The 10,856-nt window shown below is 40.4% G+C and overlaps 1 protein-coding gene across 1 annotated transcript in view; it reads left to right on the top strand.

Moving 5' to 3' along the window:
• The first annotated feature begins 7,987 nt into the window (after positions 1-7,987).
• LOC140513128 (sodium/nucleoside cotransporter 2-like) overlaps positions 7,988-10,856 on the top strand; it is a 39,490-nt gene continuing 36,621 nt past the window's right edge. Inside the window, exons 1-2 of the mRNA XM_072622483.1 lie at positions 7,988-8,068; positions 8,171-8,259. Of these exons, the coding sequence (XP_072478584.1) occupies positions 7,988-8,068; positions 8,171-8,259 (170 nt within the window). The remainder of the gene's footprint in view (positions 8,069-8,170; positions 8,260-10,856) is intronic.

The following is a 10,856-nucleotide window of genomic DNA, read 5'->3' as shown; positions in this document are numbered from 1 at the left end:
CTATTGAGTTCAGTTCTGGTCACTGCATTTGAGAAAAAACATTGAGGAAGTGGAATGAGTCCAGAGGCAGATGATGAGAGAATGGTAAGGGGGGAATCAGGTGAGCATCAATGTAGAGCTGGAAGGAGCCTCAGATGAGGGATGAGAGACCAAATCTGAATAATGGCTATTCACCATTTGTAATGTTAATGGAATGTAAGATCTTCCCCACCCATTAGACCTTACATGTATACCAGGCTCAGAGATAATTAGGCTCTGGACCATAGGGATTCTCATATCTTTCCAATTAAGCATCTCAGCACTAAGCCAATCAAGTGCCAAGACTTTCATTGGAAGCAGTATATATTGTATTGCTTTGAGGGAAAGGGTGGAAGGAGAGAGAAGCAGGCATAGAAAAAAACAGGAGGAAGGAGGAACTTGTCTAGGGGAACTTCCGTAAGAGGTCAGCACTCCCTGGATTGGTGAAGCGTACCTTAGTAAATCTTGTCTTCCTGTATCCTAATAGCAGTTCTCAAAATCAATATTTTGCTTTTGTCTCGTAGGAGGAGAACAAGCCCTGGAATACATATGCATATTCGTAGCAGCTGCTATGGGTATTGCATTGGCTTTACACCATTACTTCCCCAAACAGGAATTACCGTGTGGGAGGGCAGATCTAGAACTCCCCATGTGTTCTCTTAGCACATGCCATTTTTTACAATTGTCCCATTATTTGCTGTTTTCATCCATAAGCCTTCAAGTCAAACCTTTGTTGTGCCCAGGGGCTCACTTCCTCTAACTAGACTCTGACATAACCCTCTGGGCTCCAATTTCCTGCATGTCCCTGCATACTTTAACCACAAATGCTAGATCATCTCCTCTCTCTCTCTCTCTCTCTCTCTTGTCGCTTCTCTCTGTCTCTCTCTCCCTCTGTCTCTCTCTTTCTCTCTCTCTGTTTTTCTCTACCTCTCTCTTCCCTGTTCTTCTGTCCATATCTCTGTCACTCTCTTCTGTTTCTCTGTCGCTCATATCTCTCTGTCCTCTCTATTCATTTTCTTTCTTTGGCGTTGCCTCTATCTATGTCTCTTTCCTGCCTGCCCAACCATTAGATTAGGAGTTCCTTGAAAATAAGGACTATCTTTTGCCTCTTTTTGCATCCCCATCACTTAGCACAATACCTGGCATGTAGTGGTGACTGATAATTGTTTATTGACTCACTGACTATATATATATCTTTCTGGAAAACTTTGGTTTCACCCCTATTTGAAGACAGCTTGTTATAATAGAATGAGAATATAGCTGTAAATGCTACCTCAGATGTTTCATAGTCCAAGTCCAAGTTAACTCACTTAACTTCACTTTATTCAGTGTAAACGGAGGGAGTTTTTGAGGTCCCTTCTAGCTCTTTTTCTTTGATCCTGTGATTCTTCCCTCTTCCTATCTGGCCCCTTTCGCTCAACTGATGGAGTCTTAATGGCCTTGGTACACTGAGAAACTAAATGATACCTTCCTATTCTCCACAACATAACTCTCCCAGAAAAACCACCATCCAGCAAATCCAGCAATTGGGTTCAGAGAAACAATGGTGTTTGTTTGTTGGATTATGTGTGAAAAGGAATCTCAGATATATCAGAGACAAGTGAGGAGAGACAAATGAGGAGGCAGGGTCAGCCTGAAGTTCTCATGTTATTAGGCACCTCCTTAAAACCCAGCCAATCAGGGAAGGTCTCCTTACTGGAGTTTTCAAATCTATACACACATTTCTGATGAACTGTTCAAAGGTGTGTCTCTGGGGGAAGAAAGCCAGCCCAGAAAGTCTTCTTTGGAGACCATCACCTTCCCTCACTTCAGAACGTGACTACGTTGCATTCAGTGACCTTAGGGGACAGCAATGAGCAAAAACTTTCTTTGAAAGAGGCAGAAAAAAGCTATTCCCTTTTATGAGGCATGAGGAGTAATCTAGGATGCCTCTGGGTCCAAGGAGGGAGTGAGTTTCCTGTGATTTGGAACCCAGAAATGGTAGATTTGTCATGACTTGGGTTGATTTTCTTCATAGTGAAGATCATCACCTGCTGAGTGCATCCTTTGAAGAAAGACAGGTTCTACCCGGAACCAAAGTGTCCTTTCTGGGTTGGGAGTGTAGGAGCTGGTGAGAAGGAGCTGAGGCAATTTTGCTTTCTTGTTATTTGGTCTTTAATAAGGAGGTGCCAGCAGCCTTTCTCCAAGGCAAGGCAGTTCTACAAAACTCCTGCCCAGTTGTTCCAGAGAATCCTATTGAATCTCCTATGCACAGGCGAGCCATTCTGAGTGCAGTTTTTCTTCAGATACTGAGAAGTGAGAAAACAAATCACTATGGGATTGGTCCTGTATCACTGTAAAACATGTTGCTAGGTGGTCCACTGGATAGAGTGCTGAGTTTAGAGTCAAGAAGACAGGAGTGAAAATCCTTCCTCAGAAACTTCCTAGATGTGTGATCCTGGGCAAGAGACTTAATTGCTCTGTGTTTGCTTGTGGGGATACAATCTCCTCCAACATACATGGCTGTTGTGAGGCTCAATCAAGTAAAATATGAAAAGTACTCTCAAAAATTCTTTTTAGGTTTCCTGCAATGTCTTTAGTCACAGTTGAAAGAAGTAATATTGGAAAATATTAGTTCTCCATAAATGTATGAGCAAGTCACTTAACCTTGTTTGCCTTAATTCCTTATCTATAAAATGAGCTATAGAAGGAAGTGATAAGCCATCCCACTTTCCTTGCCAATAAAACAAAAAAAAAATGGTATCACAAAGTGTCAGACACAACTGAAACAACTGAAGAACAACCACAAAATATATAGAAACCTTGTTCAGAAGCTAATATTTAAAATGAGAAAAATTATACATTTTGTAATCATTAAGTGAGTGGTTGCTATTCCTTTACACATAATGTCAACTAAACTATTGCTGAACTTGACGGAATAAGTCTGTACCTTTTTAGAGTAGAAGATTTGGTTCAATTATAAATATCACTGCAAAAGTTTAGCTTTTTAATCAAATAATGTATTAGCAATTATCTGGTTTCAAATTAAATTCCTAAAACTTGGCAAAGATGATGCTTCTGTTTTTAAAATAATTTAGTAAAAGTATTTTTTATTGAATGGAAGAAGATGAGAAATTTGTCTAGACTGATGCACCACTCCACTAACCGTGTATGTGTAATTTTCTTTCTATAACCTCTACGGGATTATTTCCATATATTATCAATTCTTCACAATTTCCTGATACTTTCTGATTTTAGTATCTGACAACTAGATTATGTTTGATCTTTCTCCATGCAAGGGGTATTCAAAGGCTCCAAAACAGCCAGACAGCTCTAGGATTCAGTGTTTCCCAATTTTTTTTCCTCTCTGATCCTTTCAAATTTCCTGTGTAGATGAGTTTAGAGGAGTCAAAACCCGGGAATCTAAGTCCAGAGGGTCAACTCATTATCATTCCTATCTAGCCAGATTCCTGGTCTTTTACAAGTATGAAGACATATTAAGAAAAGCCCTCAAACTTTTGAGTTCACCCTTACATGTGCTTAATACATAGTGGTTGAAGTCAATTGCATTCATAGAGTCACCTGACCAAAAACTGCATGGACATCCCAATAGAAGCAGGCCAAGTGCTCCCTACTAGTTGAAATTTTCCATAAACTGAAGGGACCTCTAAGAAAGGAAATCCAAATGTGGGTTCAGGCTGTCCCACTTTATCCTGTGCCAAGTACGGTCAGGGAACCCAAGAGGAGATTCTGCTTTCCAGACTTTCTTTCAAACCACATTCAGACCTAGGGGCTTTACTGACTCTTCTAGCAACTGGTCAATTCTTCCCTCTGTCCATGGCAAGAAAACTTATTTCTTTTGCCTCTTTGTCAGACAACAGGTCTTGAGGTGGAAGGGAGCTCAGAGGTCATCCAGCGCAGCCTCATTTTACAGTTGAAGAAACTGATACGTCGATAGGGTGACTTGTCACCCACAGGTGTTGAGTGTCAGAAACAGGGGTTGAATGTGGTTCCTCTGACTTATTAAGTGTCTTTTACATTCCACCCAAATACCAGACTTTCCTTTTCCCTTTTCTCTCTCTCTCAGGTTCTGCCTTTTGACTATGCACCAACATAAACCTCTCTGTCTTCCTGGAGCGATCCTATTCCCTAGGAGGAAGGGGAGAATGGAGGACCTAATGGAGAATGGAGGACTGCTCAGTAGCCAGTCTGACTCTTGCTCAGGCTGACATACCAGTGATCTTTTGTACTTGCCTTCCTTTGGAATGCTACTCTGGCTGCACCTGCTGAACTAGCCCACTGAAGAGCTAGATAGAAGTGACTGAAAGCAATGCTACGGTTTACCAAAGTCCCCTCCCCAAGTCATCAAAAACAAGAACATCCTTCCTCAATGCTCTAGTGGTCCCTGGAAGGGACTGACCCTTCTCCTCCCCCTATACCTTTCAGTGTTGCTGAAAGACCCACAGATATCTCAGGCTTTACCTGCAGAGCCAGATGCTCTTGTACTCTGTATGCAGGGGTCCTCTCATGGATGTCTTTGCTTTCCCTTGTAACAAACTAAGTTGATACCTGACCTGGTTAAACTCTCATTTGGAATCAAAAACTCTGATCAAGAGTCTCCACTAACTTGCCGTAAAGGAAAACCTTCTGGATTAGTAGTCAGAAATCCCAGGTTTCATTCTCACCTGTTTCTAACCATCTGTGTGATTCAGTTTTCTCATTTGTAGGATGAACATGTTGGTGTTACAGCTCTAAATGTATGATCTGTTGACACTGTGTCATAGGAAAGCACTTGAAAAAAAGCATTTATTCACAAGTAAATAGATTTTGAAGCTGAGGATGTAACCTTTGGAGCCACCACTCTTTCCCCTTCCTCCCCCCCACACCTAGAGTGGAGAGAGGGGAAAGGAATAAGGTTTTTACTGGGGAGTCAGGGTGGAGGAGGGAGGAGCAGAGTGAGGGCTTTGGATATTTACCCAGGGCTTCCAAGAAGTCTGAAAGCAGGCTAGGTACTGGCTGCTTCTTCCTAAGGTGGGGAAGGACCTGAGAGTGGAAATCCAGATTTGAAGTCAGGGTGGTCTCCTGCCCTGTGCCTTGGATGGTGGAGCTGGGAATTTTTTTTTTTTAATTTTATTTATTTATTTATTTTATGATTTTTTTAATTATTATTTTCAATGTTTTGCAATCACTTCCATAAAATTAAAATTTTATCCCCCCCACACCTACCCCCCACTACTCCCCTCCCCCCCACGACTGCATACAATTCTGTATAGATTCTACATATACTTTCCTATTGAGTACATTTTCACTATAGTCATGCTATGTAGTCGAACTAAAATAAATGGAAGAAATCATGTAACAAATCAAAACATGATACACAAAAACACACACACACACACACACACACACAAACATGATCTGCTACATTCTGCGAATGACTTCCATATTTCTTTCTCTGAGTGTGGAAGGCATTTTGCCTTAGAAATCCACCATTGGGATTTTTTTAAAAATAAGTTCTTCCATTATTACAAAATTCCAATTCTACCAGAAAAAACTCTCGCACACTGTGGTCGTTGCTGTGCACAAAGTTCTCCTGGTTCTGCTCCTTTCACTCAGCATCAGATCATACAAGTCCTTCCAGGCCTCTCTGAAGTCTTCTTGTTCATCATTTCTTATGGCACAATAGTACTCCATTACATTCATATACCATAATTTATTCAGCCATTCCCCAATTGATGGGCATCCCCTTGATTTCCAGTTTTTGGCTACTACAAAGAGTGCTGCTATAAATATTTCTGTACATGTGGGACCCTTTCCCATTTTTATGATCTCCTGGGGATACAGTCCTAGTAGCCCTTTGGGCATAGTTCCAAACTGCTCTCCAGAATGGTGGAGCTGGTAATTTGAGAGCGGTTCCTCATTAGAGACAACCTCTGCCAAAACCTCTGCCTAGGGAAGCCCTGAGTTTCTTAAGGGAGCTGCTTGGGTTTACAATCCATTTGTGTGAAGTGTTGGCAAAAGCTTCCTCTCTTCGTTTTTGGTGTTCAAGAAAAGTAGAATTTCTTTCATAATTAGTTTTTAATGGGGCAAGAAGAGGAGAAGGCAAGGACAGAGATGGCACACCCATTTGGCATCATTCATCTTCTAAGGGATATCTGAAGCTACACATTTGTTCTCAACCCAGCTCTGGGTCTTTTATTAAAAGGTGTGGATTTATGTGTATTTTTGAAGGGCAACGGGGAAAGGGGAGAAAAAGAAGGTGGGGCATAATTAAATTCCCCCTCCTCCTCCCCAGTCACGACTTTATCTTCCCACCCGTTTTCTCTGCTAAGTCTTCTCACTCAACTTCATGTTCACTGCCTCAGAAGCGCTCTCCCTAAGGTGTCCAGGACACATCCAGCAGAAACTCACACATTAGGGTAAGCAAGAGGCCTAATTGGTAACTAAATCAGTTAATTCTATTACTGTTCTGGTGAACCTCATTTTATGCAGTGTGTTCCTGATACCTATCCTTGCTTCTGCTGTCTGTTCATGTCTTTTAAAAATCTAAAGTGCTGTAAGTTACTTACTCTTGCCGTTATTGCCTCTTCATGGATTTTTAAAAACCTGAGGTGCTTTATAAATCTAAGGTGGACATTTACATGCATCTTTTTAGATAATGTCCCATACTGGTTTACCAGAAACATTTCTTTAGACAGGATAGGATGGGTTGGTTGCTTTGGAGGGCCAACTAGATTCCAAGCCCTTAGACAAAGAGAGAGTATTCATAGCTGTTTTATGGGAAAGGGTCTCAAGGAAAAATGGACAATCAAGCAATATTATCCTATAGTCCTCAGCATATCTGCTTCAACCTTGGAACCCTCCCTCATTTTGACTTTTACACTTTCATATCTTTCACACTCACACATATAGACTCACACATACTCTTTAGTTCATACTCAAATGGGGATACCTTATAGAACAAGAATTCATAAATCATTGTACAATTTGCTTAACTCATCATGCATAACTGTTTCTGCTATTCTGTGCAATTATTTGTGATACACATATGGATAATAAACTGTTATATCCCCTGGCATTTTTATTCCCTCATTTCCTTAACCATCTCAGTCTGCTGGTTCCCTTAATCCATTAATCCCCTTGACTGCTTTGGCTCAGTTTTCTCAGCCACTGTCCCCTGGCTTCATTCCTTCTCCTGTTTTCCCCAATATCCCTCTCTTGCCCTCTTATATCTCATGCCACCTCCCCACCCTATTCTTTGTGATCCAGTGGCAGTGATCTTTGCTGTTCCAACAAGACAGCCATCTTTCAAGTGCAGGCATTTTCACTACCTGTCCCTCATGCCTGCAATCCTCTCCCTCCTCCTCATCTGTCTCCTGCCTTCCTTTGCTGCCTTCAAGTCCTAACTGATATTTCACCTTCTTCCTAGTTCCTTCTCTGTTGAAGCAGAGAGGTGGCTTAGAACATAGAGTGTTGGATGTGGAGTCATGCAGACCTAAGTTCACATCTGTCCTCAGGTAACTGTGTGACACTTGGTAGGTCACTTAACCTCTATTTGCCTCAGATTTCTCATTTGTAAAACTGGGACAATAAGAGTGCTTACCTCCCAGGGTTGTTGTGAGGATAATACGAGAAATTTGTACAGTGTTTTGCAAACTTGAAAGTGCTACATAAATGCTAGCTCTCTAGGTCTGGGTGATTATCTCCGATTTATCAGGTATACATTGTTTGTACAGTGCACTTGGCATGTTATATCTCCCATTCGACTTTGAGTTTCTTGATAGCAGGAACTAATTTTTTCTTTTGCCTTTCTTTGGAACTCCAAGGCTTAGCACAGTGCCTGGAACATGCTAGATCCTTAATAAATGGTGGTTGACGTGACTTGATGCATCAGTAAGCCTAGTGGAGGAAAGGTTTCTGTCTCCATTACAGGTTGTTCAACTCAATCTTTAATCTTGTATTTTTTTAGCTTAAAGAAAACTAATGAAAGATGGAAAAAGAAAGAGAGAAAGAATCTGTTTCACCCTCGCCAAGAAAGAATTATGTGGACAATCAGGGACTGGATATCATGGTAATTCTGTTTGTTCTTATATAAAATATGTGTTGGCCTCAACATCATGTCTAAACCATTGCTCCTCTCTCTCACTTATGTAGTCTTTGTGCATACTTATAGGAGGAAGAACCAGATATTGTAGAAACAACAAGGAATGAAGATACAGGAATCAACTTGGGGAATACACCAGAGCTTTCTGCTTTCCAGAGGTGTAGTATGAAATTTCATGGGGATGAATATAGTCCTACAAGAATTCAAAAAACCCACTATACCTGTAGTTTTTATTGCCTGCCTCCCATATCTGGGGCTCTCCCCCCCCTTATCCTCACCTTTCCTAGGTTCCTTCCCAGGTAAAGTTCAGCCTTGTTCAAGAAGCATTTCATGGTTGGCCTTAATTTTAGTGCTTTCCTTATGTGACTGTCCACCATTTATCCAGCATATAGTTTGTTCATACTGTTTGTGTCTTGTTTGCATTAGACTGTGAGCTCCTTGAGAACAGAGACTGTCTTTTGATTTTCTTTGTATTCCTAGCACTGAGCACAGCGCCTGGCACGTAGAACGTGATAGTAGGCAAACTGACAAAGTGTACTGGATAGTTTTTGTGAGACATGATTGTGTGCAACTGTGGATTCTGGGGTTTAAGTGGCCCACAGTTTCCATATGAGTCAATAGTATGACACAATAGGCAGTAGAAACTGTCCAGACAAAGGGAAATGGAAGCCAGGTTTCACTCTGTCCTGGTCAGACCACCACCAGGGCTACTGAGCTCAATTCTGAGCACTACATCACATTTTTCTTCTCTCCTTCCTTTCTTTCTTCCTTCCTTCCTTCCTTCCTAATTTCCCTCTTTCCTTTGTTTCTCTCTCTTTATTTATGTATTTATTTATTTATATTTTAAAAATGTATTTATTCTTAGTTTTCAACATTTATTTCCACAAGATATTGAGCTGCAAATTTTCTGCCCATCTCTCTCTTCCCCCCATCTCAAGACACCATGAATTCTGACTACTCCTTCCCCCAATCTGCCCTCCCTTCTATCACTTCCCTCCCTTCCCTTATCCCCATTTTCTCTCTTTTCTTGTAGGGCAAGATAGATTTCTGTACCCCATTATCTCTATTTTTTTTATTTCCCAGTTGCATGCAAAGCAGTTCTCAACATTCATTACTGAAACTTTGACTTCCAACTTCTCACCCTTCCTCCCTCTTCACTCATCCCCACTGAGAAGGCAAGCAATTCAATATAGGCTATAAATGTGGAGTTATGCCAAAGGCTTCCATAATAGTCATGTTGTGAAAGACTAACTATATTTCCCTCCATCGTATCCTGCCCCCGCATTTATTCTATTCTCTTGTTTGACCTTGCCCTCTCCAAAAGTGTTAACTTGTAATTCCTCCCTCCTCCCATTATCCCTCTCTTCTATCAACCCCCCCACACCTAACTCCTCCCCTTCTCCCCTGCTTTCCTGTAGTGTGAGATAGATTTTCATACCAAATTGAGTGTGCATGTTATTCCCTCCTTAAGCTAAATGTGATGAGAGTAAGCTGCACTTTTTCCCTCTCACCCGCCCCTTTTTCCCCTCCAATGAAAACATTTTTTCTTACCTCTTTTAGGAGAGATTATTTGCCAGATTTCATTTGTCCCTTTCTCCTCCCACTACATTCCTGTCTCACCCCTTAATTTTTTTCAGATATCATCCGTTCTCTGTGCCCTCTGTCTATATGTATATAATCCCTTCAATTACCCAAATACTGAGAATAGTCTCAAGAGTTCCAAATACTATCTTTCCATGTAGGAATGTAGACAGTTGAACTTTAGCAAGTCCCGTATGATTTCTCTTTCCTATTTATCTTTTCATGCTTGTCTTGATTCTTGTGTTTCAAAGTTCAATTTTCTATTCAGCTCAGGTCTTTTCATCAAGACTGCTTGAAAGTCTTCTATTTCATTGAATGACCATTTTTGCCCTGAAGCATTCTTCTCAGTTTTGCTGGGTAGGTGATTCTTGGTTTTAATTCTAGTTCCTTTGACTTCTGGAATATCATACTCCAAGCCCTTCACTCCATTCATGTATAAGCTGCTAGATCTTGTGTTATCCTGACTGTATTTCCACATTACTCAAATTGTTTCTTTCTGGCTGCTTGCAATATTTTCTCCTTGACCTAGGAACTCTAGGATATGACTGAAATATTCCTAGGATTTTTTCTTTTTGGATCTCTTTCAGGAGGTGATTGGAGAATTCTTTCAATATTTATTTTACCCTCTGGTTCTAGAATATCAGGACAGTTTTCTTTGATAATTTCTTGAAACATGATGTTTGGGCTCTTTTTGTGATCATGGTTTTCAGGTAGTCCCATAATTTTTAATTTGTCTCTCCTGGATCTATTTTCCTGGTCTGTTGTTTTTCCAATGAGATGTTCCACATTGTCTCCTATTTTTTATTACTTTTGGTTTTGTTTGTAATTTCTTGGTTTCTCATAAAGTCATTAGCTTCCATCTGCTCTATTCTAACTTTTAAAGAACAATTTACTTCAGTGAGCTTTTGAACCTCCTTTTGCATTTGGCCAATTCTACTATTTAAAGCATTTTTCTCCTTACTTGCTTTTTGGACCTCTTTTGTCATTTGGGTTCGTCTGTTTGTAAAGGTGATTCTTCATAATAATTTCTTTTATTTTTTTTCATTGTGAATTCACCCTTGTCATTTCTGATAGTAGTAATTTGGTTTCTTTCTTTTTATTTATTTATTTATTTTTCTTTCTTTCTTTAACTTTTAACGTTCATTTTCGCAATATTTTGGGTTCCAAATTTTCT

The sequence above is a fragment of the Notamacropus eugenii genome, chromosome 7, assembly GCF_028372415.1.
Source record: "Notamacropus eugenii isolate mMacEug1 chromosome 7, mMacEug1.pri_v2, whole genome shotgun sequence".
Lineage (NCBI taxonomy): Eukaryota > Metazoa > Chordata > Mammalia > Diprotodontia > Macropodidae > Notamacropus > Notamacropus eugenii.
This window is presented reverse-complemented; position numbering and strand designations above follow the sequence as displayed.